The sequence below is a fragment of the Pezoporus flaviventris genome, unplaced genomic scaffold, assembly GCF_033815535.1.
Source record: "Pezoporus flaviventris isolate CSIRO_AGI_PZ_B2104156 unplaced genomic scaffold, CSIRO_AGI_Pfla_v1 ptg000081l, whole genome shotgun sequence".
NCBI classification, from domain to species: domain Eukaryota; kingdom Metazoa; phylum Chordata; class Aves; order Psittaciformes; family Psittacidae; genus Pezoporus; species Pezoporus flaviventris.
The window spans coordinates 478493-505924 of NW_026892629.1; the positions used below are offsets into that span (position 1 = coordinate 478493).

General features: G+C 38.7%; 1 protein-coding gene across 11 annotated transcripts in view; it reads left to right on the plus strand.

Moving 5' to 3' along the window:
* The window catches only part of MAP7 (microtubule associated protein 7), a 112902-nt gene that overhangs the window by 77725 nt on the left and 7745 nt on the right, over positions 1 to 27432 (plus strand). For 6 of the 11 annotated variants that reach the window (XM_061474897.1, XM_061474896.1, XM_061474894.1 and 3 more), the window contains exons 4-15: positions 1584 to 1747; positions 2581 to 2692; positions 4993 to 5103; positions 10515 to 10628; positions 14213 to 14361; positions 17064 to 17179; positions 17586 to 17866; positions 21464 to 21647; positions 23565 to 23760; positions 25316 to 25417; positions 25692 to 25742; positions 25839 to 25896. In XM_061474897.1, coding sequence (XP_061330881.1) covers positions 1584 to 1747; positions 2581 to 2692; positions 4993 to 5103; positions 10515 to 10628; positions 14213 to 14361; positions 17064 to 17179; positions 17586 to 17866; positions 21464 to 21647; positions 23565 to 23760; positions 25316 to 25417; positions 25692 to 25742; positions 25839 to 25896 — 1638 coding nt within the window. The remainder of the gene's footprint in view (positions 1 to 1583; positions 1748 to 2580; positions 2693 to 4992; positions 5104 to 10514; positions 10629 to 14212; positions 14362 to 17063; positions 17180 to 17585; positions 17867 to 21463; positions 21648 to 23564; positions 23761 to 25315; positions 25418 to 25691; positions 25743 to 25838; positions 25897 to 27432) is intronic. The other 5 variants (XM_061474895.1, XM_061474899.1, XM_061474902.1 and 2 more) reach the window with 5 other exon arrangements.

Here is a 27432-nt window from a genome sequence, read left to right on the forward strand (position 1 = left end):
TTCAACATACCAAAACATTTAAATGTTTTCATCTTCTCTTCCTGAATTTAGTCATGATTTTTCAAATGTACTATTTTCATTACTTTTTTTAAACATGACAGGCTGAAGCCTATGGAAATCAACACAAATAACACCCCAAGAATGTGTAACTGTTTACATTAATGACAGATCAATCTCCATGTCTTTTATAAGCAAATATTCACATTAGTTAAAGTTACTGTGTTTTGATTCTTTGATTTTCATCATTTCTTGTGTCCTTTAAGAGAGCTTTATTTTCAGTAGAGAACCAAAGCACTTTTTCATGCTGGCTTGCTGTTGTAAGCTGATTCCAGACACAAAAGATCGAGTTGATCTCAGGATCTGCGAAAGTCTTTTGGCTCACAGTAATGGCTTGTCTCAATATAATCATTAGAGACCATAAACGTGCTGCAGCTCAATGGACTTTCTTTAAATATGTGCTGCTGAATTTGTTCGGTGCTCTTAGCTTTTTCAAAGTGAATGTATGTTTGAAAACTTCTGCAGAATGCTATGATTGAATACCAGTTTTCAACTGCTTGGGTTACTTAGTATATTCACAGACTATTATGTATTAAAGAGAACAGAGTGGGTGCGCCGTTGCTTGGTGTTTGGTTTTCTTTAAAAGTTATGTCTGTATATATCTGTGCAATGCTGTCTGTAAAAGTGAAACAAACCCTCTAAACATTTCTCTGTCGGAGTTGAAACGTAACAGTAGACTGAAATAGGAAACAACTGTGAAGATGAAAACTAGTAGGAAAAGCTTCACAGGAAGTTAATTGTACAGAAAGTACAAAAGGAAAGAGTAATACCATACCCTCCAGGAATGGCATTTAATAGTTATTTAATGTTACTGCAGTCTAGCACTAATGAATTATTTGAGGAAAAAGAAGAAGAGAAAAACCTAATGCTGAATTGGGAAAAATGACTAACAGGATTGGGTTGTTCACAGTATATTATTAGGTAAGTTCTGCTCAGATTTGGTGTTACGAAGTAAAATATTTTACCTGTTCAGACATATAGCCTCAAGCTCTGAGTATCTGTTCCTTTCCTTTTGTGTCCTCATGAATAATAAGCATGATTTCCCAGCTGTTAGTTTGGCTAACAGTCCAGGTGCTGGAATTGACATTACGGACACTTCTGTCGTAAGAGGTCTGTATTGATCAGTAAAGGTGGTGATTAGTTTTATCTTTCTATTAGCTTTCTTTTTACGGTAAAAGATTATGGCAAATTAGCATGGTTTGTACAACAGAAGTGTGTTTACATACATCTGACTTATGCATTTAGGTATTTTAAACTAACGAAAAATCCTTTATTTTGGATAGAAACTATATGCTCAACTAATTTAACTATTTCTGGTGGTAATTCATAGTAAGTAAATTCAGATTAAATGAATGTGTGAGGAGGGTACATAATGTTTTAATACATGAGGAGAGATGGGATATTACCCATGTTGTCTAAAGAAAAGTAGTTCAAAAGTCTTTTCATTTAGCTTCATTATTCAGGTAATATTAAAGACTTCATCATATATAGCATGTAAATTTTTTTATTTCTGATTTTTGTCACAGCTGCAAGAGAATCGGTCTGGTTAGAAAGAGAAGAGAGAGCCCGGCAACATTATGAAAAACACTTAGAGGAACGCAGAAAGAAGCTAGAAGAGCAAAGATTAAAGGAAGAGAGAAGGCGAGCTGCCGTAGAGGAAAAGCGAAGGCAGAGATTAGAAGAAGATAAGGTAAGAATGAATGTCATGAAAACTCTTTCACCATAAGATACAGTACTATTAAACTTTTTCTCTGAGAGTTGGTGGAAAGAATACAACATAAGCCATGGTTGTATAAGAGCATGCAAGAGGATTTTAAACCTTACTTGCACAGATGCTGCTTCTTGAAGTGCCCTTTGTGAGTTGAAGGAAGCTAAGATGAGCATCTCTGAGTTACATTATATGGCATTGCACAAACTCATACAGATAAATTTAATTTTTTGTCAGTTCTGTATGGTTATCTGTTAATTCTTAGCCATTTAGTATAAAGGTAACTAAATATTAGTTGCCCTAACAAAACCTTTAGGAAAGTGAGTGTGTAATAAAATACGCTCATGACTGATTTGCCTCACTTAAGCTGGGAACTGCGTGCAGTGTGATCCTCCATAAGTCATCTTATCCCTGTGTTTTGTTTTGGGTTGTTGGTTTGTTGTTTTTTTTGTTTGTTTGTTTGTTTCCTACCTCTGCCACTGTTCTAGTATTTAGTAGGTGGGAGATACAAGGTAAGAAGTGGCCCTAGAGCATGTTTGTGTAGTGACTGCCATAAAAAGGCCACTGTTTTCTCTCTGCAGTTCTGAAGGTTTCAACCAGATCTTCCAATTCCAAAGTTATGGTTAATGTTTTAACTTCTGGCTTAATTGCTGCTTAATGCTGTTCCAGTGTGTGTCTTAGTAGGCAGCACATAAGCTTGAACACAAGTCCAAGCTGCCTGTGAGGTTTTGTCCATATTGAGGGTAGCGGGTTTGAAGAGAAGATTAAGTTAACAACGCAATAGTATCCAAATGTATTATCCTGTTGTACTTAAGGAACGACATGAAGCTGTTGTACGTCGCACAATTGAAAGAAGCCAGAAGCCAAAACAAAAGCAAAACAGGTGGTCCTGGGGAGGAGCACTACATAACCGCATTAATAACACAGGTAAAGAGGGAGGCCTGGTTTGCTAGCCAGTTTCCCTGCCCTGCCAGTTAACTGGAATTTACTCGCTTCTGTTAAAAGGAAGGAGGATTTGGTGTTTGCTGGTTTAAATTCTTTGCTCTTGATCATCATATTGCTAGCAATGGCATGTTTCTGGCATTCTTGTGTAGCAAAAAGGTAACAATGAGAAATCTGACCAAAAGTTGAAGGTTGTTTCAGGAGCTGACTAATTCTCTTACTCTGTCTTGCTACAGCTTCTCGCTTCTGCTGCTTTGGTGTTGTTTGTGTATGTGTGGGTGTGCTTGTGGTATGAGCTATTGTGTGCAAATGCTAAGTATCATGGCTCAAGAAATAGGTCTGGTGGAAATAAGCAAATACTAAGATTAAAACAGACACAAGGAAGAAAAATTATTCTTTGTAATAAGCTATCTGTATTTTGTACAGACATTCTGGGAGATAGAAATTCCTTTTGTCCCTATAAAAACCTAAAAATGAGCAAATTAAGTGAATTTTAACTACATGCTTTTTGCCCCAGTTATCTTCTCTAACTTAATCTGCAAATCATGAATGTGTGTATGCCCTGTTAAATATGACTTGAACCCAAAAAGAGAACTTGTCCTTTATTTCTTTCACCAGAAAATGGTACTTAGAATTCTTCTCCTCCTACTCGAATGTATACATTTCAAGGTGTCCAACCTTTCATCAAGGAGGGCAAAAAAAAGTTGAGGAAAGAATGCTCTGAAATCTGTCATATATAAGTTCAATAAACAGTTATTTCTCATTGAAGGTTACATTTTTTGCTTAACTCTGTATGACTTACTTGATTATTTTCTTTTTTTTCCTTTACTGTGAAAAATCATTGTCTTGCATTTTGTCCCTAGGTTATTTTTTTGAATCATCATTCACCTTTCTCGATTTAGCAGGCCTGGAGCACCACTTCAGATCTCTGGGTGGTGCTAGAAAACCTGGTACATGATTGCTGTGGTTTGTTGATTCCTTTACCCATAGCTAGTTCTCAGGAAATGAGATCATCAGTAACTAAACCACCCTCATGTAGTTGCAATGCATGCTTTACCATCATGCTGATAGATTAGAACTGTTGTTAGTAGCAGATTTTCTCATTATTATTTGTTTTTACTATGGAGAGTTACTACTAGCTGACTCTAAAGATTTGGCACAATTCACTGAAGTGAAGCATAATATTCTCTCTTCTGGAATTCAAGGAGACACGATTTGAATCTTTTGGTCTATTCTAAAACCCTTTTGGCATTCTACATATGCACAGGATTTAAAATTATTTTGCACGTGAACACAGACAAACAACCAGCTGCATTGGCTGATGTGTTCCTCATGGATTTTTTTATTCTTTTTTTTAGAACAAAGAAACCAGCAATCTTCTAGGCAATGGATTGCATTTGCCCTGCTCTACTTTTAAAGTATTCATATTGCCAACATCTACACACAAATTCTCATGCTAAATTTCATTCATTTAGATAATGTTCATTGACACAAGAGAATTGTTTGCTTGCCAAAATACAGGAGGTGATTTTTTTTATATTGTCGTTTTTCATCTTCAGAAAGCTGCTTTGTGCAGTATATCCTTTATGCCAAATGTAGAAACTTCTTGGCTGCACTGATATGCTATGCATTTTCTCAGCTATAGATTAGGTATAAGAGATAAAAATCTCCATCCTATTCCCACAGATATTGTTCTGACAAAGACCTGTGACATGTGGAGCCTGAATATCCCACCTCCAGTACTGACTTGCTCACAGTACTCACAATATACCATATGGATCATTGTGGGATATTGTTGCCAGCCTGCAGGGGCCTGTCTTAGCTATAACATTTAGATTTCTGCTTTTAAACCCCATTTCTGAGTTTTATCCCCCTTCCAGAACCCATTTTGGTGGTTCTACGCACTATGGAATTTTTTTGTACACAGCGGGTATACTTTAATCCACTAGGTCAGAACAGATAAATACAATGCTGTTGTACTTGTCATAGATAAACAATTGCATCTTGTCTGCAGTATCCACTTTAGATCCTACATGACCTCCTTGGATCGCATCCTGATTGAATGATAATCAATGAACAGAATATTTTAGATGTGAAATTTAAATGATTTTGTGCCCAGTCTTTGAGTCACCTGTACAATGTCTGCTGAGAAGTTCACTCTATTTTGAAAGTACTTGTGGTAGAGCAGGAATGACCTAGTCATGTTTTTCTCCTCCCATTAGTGAGTTAGGAACTTGCACTACTGCATGTGGGCTGTCAATTAGCATTATCTCCATTTGTTTTAGATCCAAACAGGCGGTCTCTTTCAACAATGAACCTTTCGAAACATGTTGATCCAGTCATTAACAAGCGGCTCTCCTCCTCATCTGCAACATTACTAAATTCTCCAGACAGAGGTACAGTTTTAAAGAAAAAAAAAAACAAAACAGGAAAAGGAAAGTAAGAAAGAATGTTCTATATTGATGTATCACTTTGCACAGAAACCAAGCTTCTGAAGTAATTTTCTGTACTTCATTTAAGTGGGAGTAAAAAGACTTTAAATGTGAAAAGTAAATGGTTGAATATTTTTTTCATATGAGAAGTAATATATATTTCTTGTTCTTTAAAACAAGAACCTAAATAATCTTACTTTAGCAAATGATAAAAGCAGTGCTTCTGTCAGGTTTTTAGTAAATGAGGTACAACTATTGAAAGAATACATCGCTCCATAGTGCATGTAATCATGTGTGACCTTTATTTGCATTAGGCCATTTTGTCATGATTTTGTTTTCCTTTCTTCCTTGGTAGTAGTTCTTGAATATCTAAGAACACGTTGCATGAAGCTTTCAAGCAGTTACTTTATTACCATTTCTGATTATTGAAGAGGCATGTGTGGTTTTCATATGGTCTGTTTATTGACTTTTTACATCATTACTCTTCAAAGATTATTTTATTTCAGTGTATGTTTCTGTTTACAAGTCTGCACAAATTATAAACCATCAAGCATTTGGAAATTAATGTATCTGAATTGCTACCTCTGTTCTGAGGATTTATGAGATTGAAAGACTGAGCTTAAAAGAGTTTTATGAAAGAATCTCTTGTACAATGTGTTCAAAGAGCTTTACAGAAAAGTGTTTGGTAGGAAGTTTTTGTCCTCTACAGAGAATGAGAAGTTCTGTTCCATTTCAATCCAGATAAATACGTTTTAAAAAAACAGTTTCTAGAATGGAATTTTAGTTGTGTTGCAAAACTGATTGGTATACGTCGTTATTTGTGTGCCTTAACTAAGAGTCATGTTTATGTGTATGTTTGTATGTGTGTATCTGGTTGATTTGATGAGCCATGTTAATCTGGTGGGCTAATCTAGTTGAAGAGTCTGGTAACTTGCAAAAAATACAGCATTACATTAGCAAATAATTTATTCCAAAATGCCAGTAATTTTTTTTGCTCTAAGCTTTGAAATACAGTAATTTCAATTTCTACTAGCTTTTCAGGTGTATATAGTTTTTTGCAGATGGTTTCTGCAGGGGATGCTTCTTTAAGGCAAGATCTTAAGAGGGTGAAAGAACAGCAGCAGACACTAAATATGTAGTCTCTTGTGGACTGTAACTCATTGTGGCATAGTTTCTGCCACCCATTCAAATTCAGGAGAAGCTAGACTGAATATTAGGCAGCGTAGCAGTGGGGAAAGGGAAGGAGCATGGAAGAAGCGATGGCCATATGTCAAAAACTTTAATTTTTTGCTTGGCATTTCTATTAGAACAGCACAGAACTCTGAAGGAGTCCTTTATGTCTTTCAGAACTCCAAGACAGAAGGCAAATCCAAGCACTGTAAGTGCCTTCTTTCTTGTGTGAAGTCATATGCCTAAATCTAGTTGAGCATGTATCTGGAGAAGTGCCAGCGGTCTCTCCAGTGGCCTCAACATCTTAAGGCAAATGCTTAAAGGAAGGCTCTGTCTGCTCCCCATTTCACCTTCCAGAGTGCACTCAACCATACTGTGAGTGTAATGCATGCTCCTACATGCGAAACTGTGAGCTGGAGATGAGGATGAGAAGCTTACCCTAAGTGGCTTAGAGCTTTCATGAAGAATGTCTTCTGTTAAGCAGCGCCTTTTTATGACTTGAAGGTCAGGAATTATTTTTTATTTTTGCTCAGCAAAAGACTGAAGTTTTCATTAACTAATTGCCTAAAGAATGGTTAATTCCTTTTCAAATATGGTGTTGCTATATAGCTCTTTACCAGAATTTTACAATTGGGCAACTTCTCATCATGCTTTTATGTTAGTGGTACAGGTCTGAGTAGGTGAAACTGCAAGAAAACCTGAACACATGTATTCAGGTTGGTGACTGATATATTTTGGTGTCTGTGCTCTTTAAGGAGAGCTCAGCAAATGGGTAATATTTTAGATGAGGTATGAGTTACACACTTTCAGCTTCGAAAAGCAAAATTTGCACCACAGTTGTGTTCTTCCTCTTCTCTACTGTGCTATTCCTTTCAAATAGGTGAAGGTCTCAACCACTGCATCACCGTTGTTTGCCACCTTCATGGAAGAAATTCAGAGACTCCACAATTGTTTTCTGTTGAAAGAGAATCTAAGCATAGAGTAGTTTTGCCCATCTACTTTTTTACCACCTTTGTGGCTCAGTAGGAGCAAACACCACTGTTATCACTGGTCTCCCCTTTCGTGGTGCTCATCAGGAGGCCTGTTCAGTCCCTGTCCCCCATCTGTTTCTAGGATTAATCAGATGCTGCTGTTTGCTTACTTGCAATTTATTGTGCTGCTGCTGAGATAATTTTACAGTGTTCAGTTTATATATCCTGAAGACAAATATAGATGATTGTAATCAATTCACTGTTGCCAGCTCCCTGGGACTTTGTGTGTTTTTCAGTTACAAATTAAACTATAAAGATATTTAATCTGTTTAAACTAATCTGCTTGTAGCTGTGGCCGGGGGTACTTGCTTGCACCAGCAACCCTATTAACAAATGGGCTTCCTGCATGGAAACAAGGAGCAAGCAGCCCTGAGAGTGATAGCCTAACACAGCATGAGAATAAAAAATAGTTTCCCTTTGTCTGTCAGATAGTGTGAAGAACTGAATCTTGAGAACACTGCCTCCACCACCCCCCCACCCCCACCCCCAAGGTATTAAAAACAAAAAAAACAAGAAAAAAGCTATCAACTGACTTCATTGCCTTAAAGTTGATCTTATTGTTTCAGATGCTCTTTGGTTTGTATTCCATTTGCTTCAGTGTGAATTTGACACCAAATTGAAGTTGTTCAATGCATTGAGGTGTTAATACTCTTGTAACCCAGTGGGCAGAAGTTTACCTGTTCTAGGCTAACAGTGATGCTGATGACTGGGAATATGTGTTTAAAATATCAAATATGATACTTCTAGGGAGCATCTGAAGTAGTCAGTATGTGATGACCTTGATCCACAAAGCTGAGGTGTATTTAAATGAACTCTGATCTAAACCAATTTAGGGCATCTAGGGAGATGGCTAAAAGTATTTTGACACCTGAATCAGGCCCATTGCTTATATGGAGAAGCGAGTTTTTGTTGGTCTCTCTTAGCTCACTGTTTGGTGCATATCAGGTAGCTCACTCCCAAACATTGCCTCGGTGCTGATAGTTCAATGCTGTGGGCACACGATTGCTTCCAGTAGGTAATGTGGATATAAGCTCCTCTGTGTTAGGGACAAAGACAAGAGATTTAAACCATGCTTACTTCACTAGCAAATGGGATAGGTGAGACATGACAATTTAGTGTTCTAACTCATCAATCTCTTAGCTGTGTCCTCGTGAAACTACTTCATCTCTGGGGCCTCATATAGGGTCTGTACTGACCCACAGGGCCATATTGCATTGTGACATTTACTTATCAGCAGCTTGCATCTGTACAGACGAACTCCACAAAATTGATTGTATACATGGCACTGATTTATTGGCCTAAAATTTCAGGGACTGCTTTCTGAAGTTGTGTGATCTTTGTGTTAAACTACAATTGAAGAGTTTCTCCATACTCATGCTTGTGAGCCTTGCCTAGTAAAGCCTGAGACCACAAAAAGGAATCTGTTGTCTTTTAACAGTAGTTTTAAATAGTGATCATACTGAGCATGGTGCCTGGAGAAGAAAGGAAGCAAAGATTTTGCCATTATTGCATCAGTTTAAGGGTAGCTCTGTGATTCCCCCCCCCCCCCCCCCCCCCCCCACTTCATTGTTAAATTACAAGCTTTATGATAACGTGTGAGCTGTAATAGAGGTCTCTTTAGGCTGTTTTGTGTGTCTGTAGAATCTGTACCAATGCAGAATGGAACTATTAATCACAAAGAGCTCTGGCAGCAGTACACTTTGGAAGGACACTTATCCAGAGAGCCTGCTGTCTTTGAGAGTCCTATATTTCTATAGTAATGCCCCTTATTGAGTTAGCAGAATTTAGGGGAGCAATTTGAGAAGTGAAAAACAGCACTGAGGGCAGATTAGGCAATTAGATTTTCATAGGATGAGATTGAGATCGGCCCCTCTTTTCATGGGGGCTCAGCATGGAGTAGATTAAAGACAGATTCAGTTTATGGCTATTAAAAGTGATGGATCTCTACCTTTAAAAATGCAAATTTATCTCAAATTTATTACAACCAGCCACAACGGATGTGTTAGAGGTTGAGTCTCATAAATTCAAGCTGCAGTTCGTTTTGTTGCTGTAAACACCAAACTAAGGCCAATGACAGCTGAGACATAAGAGCACCTGATTTCCCTTGCAACATTAAGGTTATTGCTATGATGTAGACTTATTATAATGAACTAGTATGGGAACTAGTTGAATGGCGTTTTTTTTTGTGGTTCTCATTATAATGAGATGCAACTATTTGTTGCATCAAAGTATCAAAGAAACACCTGCTTCAATATAAAAAAATAACTTATACGGCTCTTTTGGTTGCTACTTCACCATGATCCATGTTTCAATAGTAATTTTTTTTTAAATAAAGAAATTTGAAATGTAAAAGCAATATATTGACAAGCAAAATTTGCATTAAGCAATGTTGGGGAAAAGCAAGCCAAAGGAGTGATTGCAGCCAGGTCAATATGTAGTGTGTTTTCAGAACAGACCGACAATGCAAAAATTTGACTTTTGCTACTGTTCTAAATTGAACATTAACATTAGCAGGGTTGGTTTGTTGTTTGTGTTTTTTTTTTGTCAGAGAATTAATGATGGAATGTACTTACTCTATTCTGTAACTTAGTGTATTACTGAGAACTGTAGCTGCTTAGCTTGGTATCTGCAGTTGAGATGCATTGTATCCTTTTGTGTTGTTTTGATAAAACCTCTTTCTTTGACACAATTCTCTGTATAGTATTAAGCATCCTTCTTTTTTTAGCTCAGCTGGCAGACTTTGGAGGTGTTTTGGTGATTGGTCCTTTTTGTAACTCTTTATGTGTAGAAAGAGTTTGGGACATAAACATCTCTGTCAAATTCTATGTTTAGGAGTGGCAACTGCTCTCCTAGTACAGAAGTTGTCCCATAATCCCTGATAGGGAATATCGTGTGTGCAATACATCAGTATTAATTTGATAACAATTTGCCATAATGGCACAGGCAGTAACACAAACTAAATGTTCAGATGTACGTTCCCATAAGAATTTTGTTACTCAAACAGGCTAAGAATAAAATGCAAAGTACTGAATGACTGTATGCTTTTGATCTTGCAGGACAGGTTCAAGGTTTTCATGGTACGCAGTACTGATGAGCTAATACTAATACTTCTACAGCATGTATTTGTCTGTGAAGTGTTTGATCTAACATGTTGCTTGTATGGTGCATGTTCAGCTCGCCGCCTACAGCTCAGTCCATGGGAGAGCAGCATTGTTAACAGACTCCTGACGCCCACTCACTCATTCCTGGCCCGAAGTAAAAGCACCGCTGCACTGTCTGGAGATGCAGGTAAACCCACAGGAACAGAGGCTTCATGTCAAAGACACTTATTTTTCCACATTACCCGTGGGAGGTTGTAGTTACTGATCTAATTATGAGCATACAGTAGCATCCCAGAATGAGCTTGAATGTCTATGATTACATTGCGCGACAGCATGAAAGTTTGCTTGTACAGTTGTTTGCTCTTTCTCTGTCTCCAACCATCTCTTTCTTAATTTCTGTTGTCTCTTCATCAATGCAATAAATGAATACAACACACACAGGGCAGCAGTGTCACACTGTCCATGGCTATCTAAGGAAATGCGCACAATGTTATGAAGAGCTCATTCAGCACACCCACTGCTAAGGCTGTGAGCTGCTTGCTGCAAAGGATAGTTTCACCCTCTATAAGGGCACTTTCCACATGGAGTAAGTTAGACTTGTAGAAAGATAGTCCCTGGTTGCCATGGATTTAATACATGTGAATTTAAATGTGCAGGTTTAGTGAGGTTATAATAATTATGAAGTTCTCTGCCAGCCCCAGAACAGATCTCTTGATATACTTACTGAGGTGAAAATTAACATGTCGAAATGTAAAAATATTTCTAGGTGGTAACTTAAAGTCCAGGGAAAAATGGCATTCCAAAGAAAACCAGGGCATACTTGCTTATCATGTATTTTAGGCAGGTGACAGCTGCCTCTTCTTTTATTGTGGTATGTTTTATGATCATGCACTGTGGACTTGATGATTACAATAGTATATTGCTGCACATGCTGAATGCTTAAGCCTAGGCAGGTCTCTCTTGTCTGATAGGACAGGATTTTTATTCTGATTAAGGGACACAGAACATAAGAAGGAATAGAGATCTGGTAAGATTAAAGACTCTTTCACTTAAGAGCTCTTATAAGTAATGAGGCTGCAATACAGGAGCAAAAACATAGATGATATTCTGCAAGCAGTGGAATAGACAAGTACAGAATTCTTTTTAACCCTTCACAAACAACAGCTGGTAAAATAAATAGTTAATGTCATTTACCAAGCAGGATATTGGAATTTCAGCTCTTTTTTTTTTTTTTAGGGAAATCAGTCTTAGTTTCGTAAGTGGTTACTTTACTGAAGCAAGCATGAAGATTTTCTTTTCTGACTGCTATTGTTGGTTCTGTGCCATAAACTCTAAACTGAGTAGCATATTGCAAATATTGCAGGAATGACTCACTTGTCAGTTATCAGTATGAGGTAATTCCCTGAAATGCCTTCCCTATGCTTACTGGAACTGTACCACTCAGAAGAATACTCCATCTGCTCATTGTTTTCCAGGTATTATTCTCTAGGAGCAATAACTGCAGTCCCTTCATGCAGCGTGCTTCCTGGAGATTAATGATCAGGTGGTGGTAATGGCTCACAGCTGTACTCTAAGCACTCAACTCATCCCAGCCTGTCATTATTCCCTAGAAAATTACTCTGCCCTTTGGCTGTAAAGATAAATTATGATGCAAAAAAATCAAAATCAAATTAAATATGGATTCGTGCCCTTAAATTTTAAGTGAGCTGTTAGGGACGTCCAACATAAGAGTATGTCTGGCCCTTTTTTTCAAATAACCCTCTAAAACCTAGGTGTTTTTTAAATAACTCTCCACAAGCTCCTCTGAGCAGATGTAATCCTGTTGGTACAGCATTCCCTGGGAGTGCTTCCTGAAGCATTGTTTGGCAACATCACAAATGAAAATGATCTGCTTGTCTTTTAATACTTATGATATCATCCTTGGTGGTAACTTCAGATAATCAGTGTGCAAGCGAGAGAATTGATTCACAGAATGTAGGAACCAATAAATTACAAGGTGTTTTAAAACATACGTTGTGCCACTTCCTCCTATCTGGATTAGATACACTCAACAACAAAAAAAAAATCCTCACAAACAAAAGCCCCTCTTTTCTTGTTTCTTGATTTTTATTTATTCTTTTAAGTCAGTCATTTTATAATATCTAATTAAACAGAAATTCCTATAAATGATAAGGCAAGCATGAGTGCTGTTGCTGTTACACTTAGAATCATAGAATCATAGAATAGTTAGGGTTGGAAAGGACCTTAAGATCATCTAGTTCCAGCCTCCCTGCCATGGGCAGGGACACCTAACGCTAAATCATATCACCCAAGGCCTCATCCAACCTGGTCTTGAACACTGCAAGGGATGGAGCATTCACAACATCCCTGGGCTCTTTATTCATGATGTTAATCTCTTAGTACAGGAGAATTTGTAGTGTTGGTACTGTTAAGTCTATGAGCTCTTCCTGTAACAGCAGCTGTACCGTTGTAAAACTAGAAGAATTGACTGTATGTGGAACTGCGTTCTTTCAAGTGTGCTCAGAGAGGGATCTACAGGCAAGAAATTTTGGGAGTGCTTACCAAGAAAACTGAGGATGTAATTCTCTTGCTTTGTGGTGGTTTTATGTTTTTGTTTGGGGGTTTTTGGTTTGGGTTTTTGGTTTGTTTGGGGTTTTTTTTTTGGTTTTTTTTTGTTTTTTTTTAATTTATTTAAAGGGGGATAGGGGAGATACCATACAGATGCTTTACTTTTCCTTCCAGTAACATGCTGAATAATAATAATGCTAAGACTGTATTAAATGACCAGGAAGGACAAACAGGAGCAGACAAATAAATCTCAGCAGTAACAATGTAGTTTTTCCTAGTCTCCTCCTTCAGTTAAGAGAAAGCCCAGGACTACGTTGCTGCAAAAATTTCCCCATGATACATTTTGCACTGTTACAATTTTCTTTGAATGTATAATTGGAACACTGTATATCTGATAATCTGTCACTGGCAGGAGATCTTTTAGTAATAGTCTTTTGTCCTTGTGCAAACCAATGAAAACTGCTGTCCTGGTTACTCAAATATTAATTTCGAAGTTCATTTGTTTTTAGCCTGCTTTCTGCAATGTGTAAAATAGTTTGCTTTGAAAAATGTATTTGAGTCAACTGTTATTCTGGGTTATCAAAGAATATTAAAAGTTCTTAAATGGTGGGTTTCAAATAGAAGCCTTCAAAAAGAAAACACATCACTTGCTAAAAATTGTAGGCAGCAGTTTCATTGATGTCCTCGGTGAAGCTGGTTTGTATTCTTAATGTGTTTTGATGTTTGTGTGTATCTCCTTTTATTTTCCTCCACTTCCAAGATCAATTAACAGGCATCCTGATTTTAGTTTGATTGTTTTCTATTCCAAATGCAACTGAAATTCATGTCAATGTATATACTAAGCCAGTCAGACCTGTCATTGTGTCCACTGCTTTTTCACCAGTTGTATAAAAACTTAACAGAAAACCATCATTATTTTCTACTACTATGTGGCATATTTCTTGATGTATTCGAAATACTTAGTTTCCAAATGGAAAAGTACATGAGTGTCTATTGAAATGGTATCATTACTGTATGTGTGGCCAAGCTAGTGTATCAAATGATGGTTCTGACTTGAAAATTAGTCATTCCTCTATGTATTAATACCTTCTTTCTTTTCTGTCTTTCTCGGTTGTTTCTGTTCCTGCTGGCTTTCCTCTGTCAATTCTCCAATGCTGCTCTGTAATTAAAATTAATAAATAACAAAACCAACCAACACCGTAGTTATCCCCATTTGTCCTCGTTCAGCATCTTGCAGCCCCATCAGTCCTCTGTCCTACAAGGCCATGAACTGCAGGAATCCAGGAGACAGAACAAAACTTTATGCCTCTACTGATGCTGTTGGACGTAGGAGAACAACGCATCTTGCAGGGGTAAGTGAGTTTCTCATGCTATGACCCACTGATTGCATTGCTTGTTAGGACAGGAATAGTTGCAAAGATACTTGATGAAGTCTGATCCTCCCCTCTGTACTGTCCCCACCCTTTCCAATTTATTTCATAGTTGGCTGGATTTTAAGTGAAATATAGTATGTTATGTGGTGATGTGGCCTGATTGTGCGCCAAAGAATCCATGTAGAAAACCATCTGTGTTTTCAAAACATCCATGTTTGCAGAGTGGATGCCTTAGCTTCTCATAAGGCACAGAGGCAGTCCCAGTGTGTGTTCCTTTTTCTCAAGTGGATTCTTTGCTGCCTTTTGAGGCCTGACCTGGCGTTGCAGCATTTCCCTTAGTGCCACCTGTTTTTCCCGGCAACCTGTTTTTACAAAGCCTGTAGAATTTCCTATCTTCTGATAGCAAATTCAGCTGAGCCTCTGGGACAAAGAGGGGAGAAGGCATGCACTGATGTATATAAGCACATACAGTGCTATTATTTTAGCTTTACTTTCTTAGGAGAAAAGTTAGTAAAGTTTTAGCTAGTAAAGTTTAGCTAGCAAAGTTTTCCTCATTGAGAAGGAAGAGGTTGGTTTGTAAGCAAGGCTTCCTACAGATCACCTGTTCATTCTGAATGATTTGTTAGCTGTACTATGAATGATGTGTACTTGCAGGGAAAGTCAGAACAGTGTGATACAGGCAGACCGAATACATGTTGACTGTGCTCCAAGCCAACAAGATGCAGTCCTCTCCAGTTCATTTGCTGAACCTGAGCAGTTATATTTTCCCTTGTACCCTATGGCCTGAGTTTGTTTAGAGTGTGAGAAGAGTGAAGTCATCTCTGCAAATGATAGAAGTGTTCGTGTTTTTGTTCGGCCTGGTGGGCAAAATGTAAAGAGGTAGTTTTGCTATTGACATCTTTGATGGAAGCAATGTTAATGAAAGTCACATGAGTCACATCCAGTACTTAATCTTCCAGGCAGATGGTATTGTATTGAAGTTTTAAGTTAAGGCATAGCATCGGGATGCATCTGTAGAGAAATCTCATAGTATACATGCAATGCGTATAGTGCATTGCAATCTCCACAGCTATCAGTTTAACACCTCTTGGCTCTTTCTCCTTGCAAGTGGTTTGAGTTTTGGGGAGTTTTGTGTTGTGTGGTGAGGATTTTTTGCTTTGTTTTGTGTTTTTTGTTTTGTTTTGTTTTTAAAGAAGAAAGGTTAGTACATTCTGGTGGAGGATGCATTATGAAAATGTTAATACAAAGGGACTGAGTTACCTGCTGTTTTCAGTAGCCTGTATGGTATGGAGAATCTTTTATTCTATAAACTTTTGTAGAAATTCAGTTTTTTACTTTATTGAGGTTAAGAATGAAATTCTGATGCTCTGTTTTTGAGACTAACAAAGTAGATCCAGTATAGAGAGTTATTGCTAGTGGGCCGAAATTCTTGTTTGTTTTAATGCATTTGTTCTGGTTTGCATGCTTTGATAACTCAAATGATTATCATATTAATCAGTAGATATCTGGTAAATTGTACTGCCAAAGAGCTGGCTTGAGTAATGAATTTAGGATTGAGACCATCTATTGCTAATGCTAAGTTGTGGTTTTGGCAACTTTAATTGTAAACATGATGGTCAAAAAAACCCTCTTGGATTGAGGAATATAAACCAAGTATGCATGCACTCGTGAAGTTTTTTTCAGTCCTTCTTTTCCAGTTGATAACCTGGTTTTCAGTTCAGGAGATGAGCATGGCAGAGCTCTCCGCTAGTGAGGCTCTAAAGCAGTCTGGTGCACATGCTGTAGGGGTTGTGCTTAAGGCCCAGCCAAGGTGGTGACCAGCAGCCCCTCTGCATTATGTTGGCTGACTCGCAGCTCAGTGACCTCTCCAGTATTCCCACTTCTCAGACTCCTGAGTCTGAGCTCATTATTCCAAAAACCTCCAGTTTTTCATCTATAGTTAGAACAGATAAAGTATATAGATGCCTAAATTCTGATACATTACTTTAAACCAATAGTTCTGTTAATGCAAAACAGAAATATATATATATATAAATCCTAAAATGGAAAATAAAAAAGGAAAATGAGGAAATTGCTACCATGTATAAGAATCAATGGCAAGAAAAGTATGTGGCGTGAAATCATCCAAGAAGAAAAAGAACAGGGTAAATGTTGTACCATCTAACTATTCTATGATTCTGTGTTTGAGGGCTTTGAGTCTGTAGTGTTCGCATAGGAGTATGAAAGCAAAACCCTTGTGCTATATATGGGCTGTGACTAAGTGTGAGTCTGGGGGTGTGTGGGGGTGTGTTTTTCTCTTTCTTCAAGTGAAATCCTGGAATTATGGGAAGTAGTGGAAGGTACTCTGTGACAATCAGCAAAGATCAAGCCTTAAAAGGTAATTTTTTGCCTGTTAGAAAATAAGCCTCTGCAAATTAGCTATTATGCCTTAGGACAGTAGAGAACATGATTAAGAAGGATTCTTGTTGTCAAATGCATATTTACTGTTAAAGATGGTGACAAATTACAGGGTCTGTATTAATGAACTTGTTAAACAGGCTGTAGAAACTACTGACTCAGCACTGCTTTTTCTCAGCCCCCCCCCCCCATCCCATCCCCTCATCCTTAACTGAGTTTGCTTTGCTTTCGTTAGTCATGTGAACTCTGGCTTGACTTTTGTCTTTTTGTTTGCTGAACTATAGACTGACAAAAAAGAAAAAGAGAGAGACCATTTGTCATCCAGCTTCTCAGCCAGCTTTAAAGGAGGTCATTTTTCTTCCAACCCCAAAGCTAGATCACCAGCTCCCTCTCCAGTTTGGTAAGCCAAGTACACGCCTAGCTGGAGGTTGAGCTATAGGCAGCTTTGCTTGTTCTGTTAATTAAATGTGAAATAGTGCAAACTTATTTGGTGATGTAGATGTTTTCTCTCTGCAACAAAGGAAAGAGTTCTGCTTTTAGAAAAATATTACTACTGCTCTGAGGAAAGGGAAGGAGGAGGAAGATACTGATTTCTTCCCTCCTGGCTGGGCTTGGTGATCACACATGTGGAGAGTTGCAAAGAGAAGCATTTTGCATGAAAGTAGTGAGATTCTCCAGGAATCCTGCTTGATAGCAAAGAAATAGAGATGCTGTTCTACTTTTAGCCATTGTAGTTGTAGAAGGGGTGTGTAGGTGGTGTCCAGCAGAGCATGCATGATGGTGATTACTGCTCTTTGGTTACACAGGCATGCATCAAAGTCTTTGCCTTTTTTGCCTGGCACACCCAAGCAGATAAATTCCCCACCTGGTTCCTCCAGAGTTTCCTCTGCTCAGGCACGTCCTCCTTCTCCTGGCAACATCCGGCCAGTCAAAAAAGAGGTCAAGCCAGAGAGTGAGAAAAAAAGATCAGAAAAGGAGGCTGAAAAGGCCAATGAGGAGAGGACAGAAGAGAGTAAAGGAGCTTCCTCAGGTACTGGAGAAGCTGCCAGTCGAGAAGAACTTGCTGTCCAGGCAGAGCTCCCTCAAGGTAAGAATAGATCCTCCTTTAGGTTAAGGAATATCTAGAGTCTACTATGTTCTTCCCCTCCTCTCTCTGAAATGATGTAGCTTTCAGTAGTTTTCTATCAAAAATTAATCTAAGTTCTTCAGAATATTCCTACAGATGTGTGTTCATTGAGAAATCTGTAAACAGGTTGAAGCTCTCCTGTTTGTAAAAGTCGAAACAACATGCGCAGTGTGAATTCCCAGCCCTCTTCTCTGCCTTTTTGGACTGGGATTTTGTCCCTCAGATCATGACACTGCTTCTTTTCAATACTGCTGAAGTAGAATAATAGTGATCTGAAGACAGGAAGCCATTACATAACATAGTGCGAGCAGTGAAAATGTCCACCTGCGCTGGACACTCAGCACAGTTGTACCGATAACACCACCAGCTTACCTGTGATCTTTCAAGAGTACCACACCATGGGACAGATTAGCGGGATAAAGTGGAATGCAGAGGGGTACCAAGAGGAAGAGTAGGGAAGAACAAGCAGAATTTTTCAGGGAAAATGAGTTGTTAAAGAAAAGACAAACAAAAGAACCCCACACCAACCCTGAAAAGCAGCAAGGCAGAAAAGGATGTACACACAAAATAAAATAACGCTTCTAAAATGTAGGAAGAGCAAAAGGTAAATATGAAAACGAAAAGTGTAGTTTTGTTCTAGCACACATCTTAACCCATTGTAAGTACAACATAAACTGTCTTGCAGATGCGATAAAATGACTATTGTGACTTAAGATTCTGAATTTAAAATTCGTAGATTCCCCTGTGATTGTCCTTAAGAAAACAGTTTCAAGCATTAATAATTCTGCATTTAACTGCATGATTTGTAGTTGGGGGTTGTTCTTCTGTAATAAGATCTGATGCAATTGTATTTTTTTTTTTGTTCTAACAAGTTCTGTTACAGTAGTTCCAGTCTGACACCCAAGCCCTGCCACGTAATGAACCTAAGAGATTTACAGTAATAAATTGATGCAACTGTTAGTCATGGGCATGGCATGTAAAGAAGATATAATTGCCATATTAGCATGGGGTTTCACTGTTCTGATGATAACTTTTGGCCTGTTTTTTAATGAGAAACCTCCTTTTTAAAAAGGATTTCAGGGATACCACTGAGATAACTTTGCAAATGTTCACAAGTTGTAGGTCCCCAAGGAACTGCGAAGCGCAGACCAGAAAAGCACAGTCATACTTGTTTGGCAGTTTAGCTCAGAAGGAAGAAAGGCTTGACTTTTTTGCACTCAGTCAATATCTGAGTTTCTGACAAGATCACTTAGTATGGAGATAGGTTATGTGTGGTAAAGATAATAAAAAATGAAGTAGTTTGCATTCACAGCAAAAAAAAAACCAAACAACAAACAAACAAAAATAAACGGGTAGTGGAGAGGGCCAAAAGAGAAGGATACTATAGTAAAAAATGGTGAGCAGCTCTTCAAATTGGGTGCTTTTTGCCAAAGCTGAAAGAAGTGATGCTTGGGACCAAAGACTGAGGCCTTTTACATGTGAGGTTAGAGGGGACAGGCTTTGTACTGCAGATGGAGGCTCAAGCTGCCAAAACATAGCTACTGGTTGAATGTAAGAATCTAGAGAGGGGCAAGTGCAGCATCTGGGGCTGGACAGACACTGCTGATACTCCTTGGTGTGTGCTGCAGGTGAGCATAGGTGAAATCTGCCAATTACCTGCACTGGTCTTTAGCCTGCCTAGCTCAGCTACCTGCTAGCTGTATAGTCACAGATGCCTGGAGATCAGCAGGCGTTGATCACTGACAGAGCTATTCAGACTTTTGCAGGCAAATATCACATGATTTTACTAATGACAATTAAGTTTTAAAGGTATTTTGGGTGTGCCTGTGCAAGCTGTTGTCATCTTTTCTGAAAGCAGGGCAGACGTGCATTAAATGGGCTACTTGTTATGCTGCCAGCTTCAGCACCTGAGGCAAGAAGTGAGCCCTAAGCAGCACAAAACTCTGCTGCCTTCAGGAGAGACAGCCCTACCTTGGTCCATGTTAGCAAATTACAAAGGACTGAGTTGTAGGAACTCTGTCATTTATACTATTTAACTATTACAAAGGCTGTCTGGTATGTTTCTGATTGAGGTTGTAATTAAAGCCCCACATTTTCTTACCTTCCGTCCCCAGGGCTTCTAAGAGCATAGCTCTAAAGGGGTCCCAGGTTTTAAAGTGAGCAAATTACCTGCCTTTTTATATTTGACCATGCCAGAATTTTCTGAGCTCCTAGCTACATCTTGGAGGTTAGCCCAGGCCTGAACTGTTTGCTCGAGGCGGACTGAGTACCTGTTTTGGTCATATGAGAGAGTAGTGCTCTGGCTGAGGCTAAACTGTGCCAGCTCACCTCAGGGCTAGAGAACAGCAATAACTCTTTAGATTACTGGTGTACATGTATCATTTGAGTTCAAGGCGAAAGCCCTGAAGCAGCTATAGAAAGGCCTGCATAGTTTTTAGTTGGCAGGAGAGGAGAGAGGTCAGCAGGTGTGAGCATTCAGCACAGAGAAAGCAGCTGAATTTGTGTTTGTATACGTGACAAGGCATAGGAACGGGAAACTGGGGAGGAAACCCCTCTTGGAAGTTTAGTGAGGTGAGGAAAACACATGCCAAATAGTGATTAGAAATGGAGATTTAAATAATCTCCTGGCTGTTCCTGATTACTTATTCTACATATATCTTCCCAGGACTGGAATCTGATTCCGTTTGCAGTTTGAAGTCTTCCCTGTCCGTGTTTGTCTGTTACTAGATGTGATTACCCTGGCAATGCTTCCTTCAGTTAGCTTGTGGGTTGGTGATGGTCCTTGGCCTCTAGAGAAAAAGTACAGCTGAGGCATGCTCTAGCTGTGCTAGGGAATGCCAGGCAAACTTCCAGAAATATCAACTAGTGTTTTACTTGAGGAAAAGCCTGTAACACCTTCTCTAACCAGCTACTTGTGGACACAAAATTTATCTGAAGACACTATTGAGATCTGAACATAAGCCATAGTTCACCAATAGTGGCAAAGCTTGTTGAGAAGCTGTGCTCTGGTCCCACAAGTTGCCTCATGTTAGTAATTGCAGAATTTATGATATCTTGTGTTCTACCCTTATTGCAGATCACTTCAGACAGCTGATATTTGAAATCACCAAATCTCCAAAAGCGACTGGCCTACCGCCAAAAGTCTGGCTGTGCTCTTCAGATATAGACTGCCAGACAGAAGAAAATATAATGCCACAATGTTTCATTTCATTTCTGCTTTGTAGATAGTTTTGGGCAAACCTAAGACATGCTATGGTAGGGACTTGCTGAGTCAGCATAACTCCTGATGAGCATCCATCAGCATTTATTCTTCTGACAGAAAAGCTGGCTTAACCTTTCAGCTGCAGCAGCTTTTTCATATCCTGTAAAACCAAACTTCCCTGAAGGAATATAAATCCCTAGCACCTAGAAATGTCTTCCATCTCTGAATTATTTATAAAAACACATAAGCTTGGAAATACCTTACGAAGTATTTGAGTGTATTTTTTGTTCCTTTCAAGAGGGTGTCATCTTGTTTATTGTGTCTGTACAAACTAGTTTTCCTTCCATCTGTTTTAGCAGCCAGCTCATCACTTCCTCCTGCTCCGCCAGCTCTTTCTCCACCCCCAGCCCTCACAAAGACCTCTGCAGGTACAACTGACCCTGAAGAAGCAACAAGGCTGCTGACTGAGAAGAGGCGCCTTGCCCGTGAGCAGCGGGAACGGGAGGAGCAAGAGAGGAGAGAGAGAGAAGAGCTTGAAAGGTGATTATAGACCTCTGCAATGGAGAAGATCTGTTTTTAGCAGCCTCCTAGCAGCTTCTTGTGTATATTCTGTTGTTACTCTGTGCTATATGAAGCACAGTATTGAAGTGCAGGAGGCATGAGTTCCTCCCTGGAAATGATTTTCCTGTTGGGATTTTTTTATAGTTGCAATATATATAGCTAAGCAGATCTGTAAGGTTAAAACTTATCCCAAATAGTGCTTTAAAATAGGACAGGAGGAGAAAGCAGATCCTTGCTGTAGTGATTCATTGTTTCCTCAGAGATTAGCAAAACTGTACTTGTCTATTACAGCTGGAGAACTCTGCACAGCTGTTTCCAGTTTTGTGATTGGCACGTCTCTTAATTTGAATTGTAAGATCTCCACCATGGGGGGTGTTTTGGTGTCCAACAGCTGTCTCTTTAAACATCTTTTTTTTTCTTCTTGTTTAAAATCAAGGCATCCCCCTAACAGTTTTGGAGGGTAATAGATGTTGTGTCTCATTTTCTACTAGGAAACGAGTAGCTCTGTATACTTATGGCTGTGGCTGTGACACAAGTTGAGTGCCTTTTTAGAGGGATGCCATGCATCTGGAATTCGATTGTGTTCTTTAACAACAACATTGCTGAACACAGGAACAAGGCAGAGCCAGTTTAAATAGCCTGGCTTTCCAAAAGACTTACAACATGGTCCCTCTCAAAAAGGCTTTTAAAGAAAACAAGCTGCGTAAGAGTAATATGGTGAGTAAATACTAAGACTGAAAGATGGAAAACCAAAGGTAAAGAATAATCAGCTTTCACAGGGAAAGGAGTTTTCAGTCTCTTTGCAGTGCCTTCATAAATTAACTTGAAGGAAGTTGTGGCCAATGAGATATTGCTCATCTTTGGTGAGATAAAGCAGTTATGCAGAGTTTCAGACATATCTTACATCGCTGAGATACAAAATAGAAGCTGGATTGCAATACTGTGAAGCATAAAGGAATGTGTATGTGTAAATAATCCCAACTTAATTCAGGTGGTGGTGGTCGCTGGGCTGATTATTTCTGAGGGAAGTGATCTTGTTTGAAGTTGAGTATATGGAAGTATCAAGTGAGTCATGGTCAACAAAATAAATGAACTGTTGCAAATGAGATGCCTACAAATTAATAGAAAAGGAGAACAAGATGAAAATGTCATTCTGAACTATCTAAGGTGAATCTGCCTCTTGAATGTTGAAGTTTATGTTTTTTGAGATAGTAAAATCAATAAAACTAGGAAAATAAGTGCCGACAGACATTAAGGAAGATCACAAGTATAGAACAGCTCCTATATGAAAATCTACTAAACAAGTGAGGATTCTTCAGCTGGCATGACTCATCTGTGCTCTACTTCTGAGGATATGATAGGCTACAAAGTCATAAATAATTTGGGTAGCATCAAAGGTGAATGGGGAAAGTTATTGAGTCCCATAACGCAAGGATGAGGGGGCATTAAGTGAGGTTAAGAGGCAGTGTTCAAAAATCAGAAGAATTAGATACTTTTTTAAGAAAACTTTTTTAAATTTAAAAATTGCTACAAGATAAGATGGGTGCCAAAAATGTATGCTATTTCAAAATATGATGAAATAAAACTAAGAATGAAGTGCTTTGCGAGATGTATTAAAGTTGATGATACTGGTTCCAATTCAGAGAGTATGTGAGTCATAGATTAGTGGAAACATGTGCTGAAGTATTGGTATTGCCTTGCGAAGTTTTTTGTGTTCCATAAAGGTTCAGCTTTGGCCCCTTCTGGAAGCAGAGCAGACAACTTATGAATGAGACAGCAGTGCAACCTTCATACAGCTGTTCTGCAGTGCTAGTGTCTTGGGTCAGAAATATGGTGGTTGGGGGTTTTTCCCTCCTTTTTTCACTTAATTTTCTTATGCTTGTTTCACAATTGCAGGCAAAAGAAGGAGGAGCTGTCACAGAGGATAGCAGAAGAGAGAGCTCGCCGAGAAGAGGAAGAGGCTCGCAGACAGGAAGCAGAAAAGAAACGGAGGGATGCAGAGGAGGAACGGGAAAAGGAAGAACGGCTGCGCAGACAGGCAGAGGAGAGAGAACAAAAGGAGAAAGAGGAGATGGAGCGCATTCAGAAACAAGTATGCTTACCTACTGTAACTTCCCTGCCAGTCTGGTTGGCAGTGAAGTGGATGAGGCAACACCGCTTATGCAGCACCTAGATTAGAGGATTATCTAAAATTTGAACGCTACATAAAAAGTGAATAGTTTTGGGTCAGAGTTCATTCCTTATAGTCATTCAAAGAGTAAAGATATTTCTTCTTGACAAAAACATGGTAGGGAGTTGAGTTTTTGTTTTGGTGGTGTTGGGGTTTTTGTTGTTTTGGTTTTTGTTTGTGTTTTGTAGTTTTGTTGGGTTTTTTTGTTTTTTTTTGTTTGTTTGTTTTGGGGGTTTTTTTTGTTATTTTGATGGTGGGTTATTTGTTTTGTTTTTGTTTTTTTTTTCCCTGTAGAATGTATTTACTTACAAAAAAATCCTTTCCTGTTCCTGATAAATTGTGACAAATAAATCAATGGAGTTGTATCAGAGGATTTTAATGAATGGTGTTATGCCAGAGAACAATTTGTCCACACAGTTATAGAAAGTCTAGATGCGAAGATGACTATTTAGAGTGTTAGAGAAGGCATAGGTTTTGATGACTTTAATCAAGGCTCACACAGTCCTCCTGAAATCAGAACAGCTACTCAACAGATATGAGAGTAAACAAATCAAAATACAATTTTTCGAGTGCTCTCATTTTTGATGGGCATAATGTTGGTTTGCCAACTTCAGGAGAGGCTGTGGTAAGTATTCTGGATTCTTTTTTTGCATGTGCCTTTACTTTTTGTGTGTGCTTTCTCCTCCCCCAAAATTCAGCACTTCAGTCTGCCTCATAAACATTATGTTTTTCTTATGGTATGTCATTAAATGTATGCTTCTGAAAATAAATGTTTAAAGAACTGTGTTAGTGATTATAACTTAGAAACTGCAGTTCACTTTTTCAGATGTATGCTGCTTTCTTTGAAATGCTAAACTGACTTACATCCATGGTTTAGCACTCAGAAATTGCGAATGGCCAAGTTTTCTGCATGTTACAGCCTTTACAAATGAACTGTTGCAGTAGTTCCATCATACACCACTGTTATTGTTAGGGAGCAAGGCCTCTCTACAGTATATTCCAGATGAGTTTTGCATTTAATTCAGAAGAGCAGGAATGGAAAGCTTGTGCTAATGTTTCTGTGACTGTTACTCCTTCGTGTCATTAAATGATGACTCTGTTGGTCAAATAAAACATTCTACTGCTTTTGGTTGCCTCTCAAAAACATCCAGCACTCAAAACATGAATCTCTAATACTTTCCTGGCTTCTGTTTCGATGCTGAAGGTTAGAAATTGATTCTTTATTTGTCATTTGGTGTGATTTCATGCACGTGCCCTAGAACAGGCCCAGAACTAAATATGATGTTATGCATCTCTTAATGCTATGCAAAATATGGAAATTAATCAGTTCAGTCTGAAAAGATTGTTGGTAACTTCCAAACCCCAAAAGTATCTTTTCAGGGGGTTGTACAAATGCATAGTTACGCAGATATCAGTGTAAATCTCTCCTTAAATAATGAATTATTCCTTACTACTTTTTCTTTCCCCATCAACTCAGAAAGAAGAAGAAGCTCGCCTACGGGAAGAGGCAGAGCGTATTCGATTAGAACGTGAAAAGCATTTCCAAAGAGAAGAGCAGGAGCGCTTGGAAAGGAAGAAGGTAACTCAGTACATGCAGAGAAACTGTAATTCGTTTTGCCTTAGCAGTTTGTTTCCACCACAGCTGTGGAAAGTTATCCATGGTAGAAATGTGCTGTTAGAAAAGCTTCAGTCCTTATCTGCATAGTCTGATGTGAATGGGAATGGAATATCACCAACATAAATAATTCATCTTTTTTGCAGTAAACAGATGCAACAGGCACTTGTGGTTTGGGAGAGAGATTTTTGAATTAATGACAGTGAACATAATTTTACCCCTTTACGTTTCATTGTAGAGGCTTGAGGAGATCATGAAGAGAACTAGGCGTGTAGAAGCAGGAGATAAGGTCAGTGCTGCTACTTAACACAGGTAAACATTGGACACATTTCACTTCTTTTCCCCAGTGCCATTTTTAATTTGCAAAACTGTGCTTCCTTTGTAGAAAACCAGTGACCACCAAAATGGACATATATCAAAGGCAAATATTACTGGAGAAACAGGTATTGTGTTTAACTGCGCCCTGAGCACAACAGGTGAATAAATGCCTCTAAGCACAATGATTTGAGATACAGTTCTGAAACTTGTCACAGTAATTGCAGAAAAGAAAACTGAGAGGACTAGAACTGAAATTTAGCCTTTCTGTATGGGTAGTTAGCCTTTACTAAATGAGTCAGCTGTTTTAACAACTTTGTCACATCGGTGCTTAACAAGAGCAAGTTGCCTACTGAGTTTATTTATGAAGTGAAAAGAAGTAAACTATCTTCTGTTTTTGATCACAGAATAGTTGGACACATATATAGTGCTACACATGTAGTCGTTGCAGACTTACTCAATTTTCTTAAAGGATTATTTCTTCTCAGTCATCAAAACAAATTGTTTGTTATTCTAAACATCTCCCTGTGACTTTTGTCCATACCTGCTGCCTGGTCTTAATTTATTCCCGACCCCCACTTCCCCAAAATTCAGCTCCTACAAAAGCTTAGTCTTTCTCTCACACCTGCATTCTTAGTCTTTCCTTCTGTTCCATCTTTTTTTCACTGGTCCTTTTAGGTAAAGTTTTTCATAAGACTTTAATATTTACAATAGAGGAAAAAAAATGTAGCTCATATTCAACAATTACCAAGTATGAATTAGCACTACTTGGGATGCTGAAGTCAAGCTATCAAATGGCTTATCCCATTGTCGCAGAACATATTAAATGACATTAGTCTTCTTTGTATTTGAGTTGAGTAACAGGGAAGACAGATAACAGCACTGGCTGACGTACAACTTTTTTCTAGATGTTAAAAGTGAGCACTTATTTAGCACTGCCAGGGAACATTTTGGCACAGATTTCATTATGTGTGTTTGGGAGTTATTTGTTTACATATTATCTTGGGAGGGATGGGGGACTGAGGGAGAGAAGGTGCTATAAACCATTTAAGTGTTCCTTGAAGCTATACATGGCTCTGTAGCCTGTGGCTAATGCTTTCCCTCCAGAAGTAGAAGTAGTCAGTTTCCTAAGGCATAGGAGAGTTTGGACCTTCATTTCCCCAGGCCTGAGGGAAGTCTGGAGTCCTTGAATGACTGAATAAAGAGAAAACTGCCCTCACCCTCTGGGCTGCTCTACTGTTTGGCTTTGCTTTACCTAGATATGCTATTGAGTCAAAGGTAAGTATTAATAGAGATATTTCTGCCAATTAACTTTTCACACTGTGCACTAAGAGACTTCTGATCGTACAGAAATGGTGATGATTCCTCCCCCCCCCCCCCCCCCCCCCCCACGTATGGTTTTAGTCCTACTGTTTGGCAAAACCTGAAGAGGCCATTACGTGAACGGCTGAATTGCGCAAGGAAACAAAATCCATCACCTTTTTGTCATTTGTTTGGCATCTGCTTCAAAATAGGAGCTAGCTCTGTGTTTCTAAAGCAGAGCAAGTTTATCTTCTGCCTTTGCTTTTTAATGTTAATTCCAATGTATTTTCTTCTTATTACACTGTAGAAGCACCAAAACCTGTATTTCTAATATTCTCCTTACAAAAACTTGCCAAAGATCA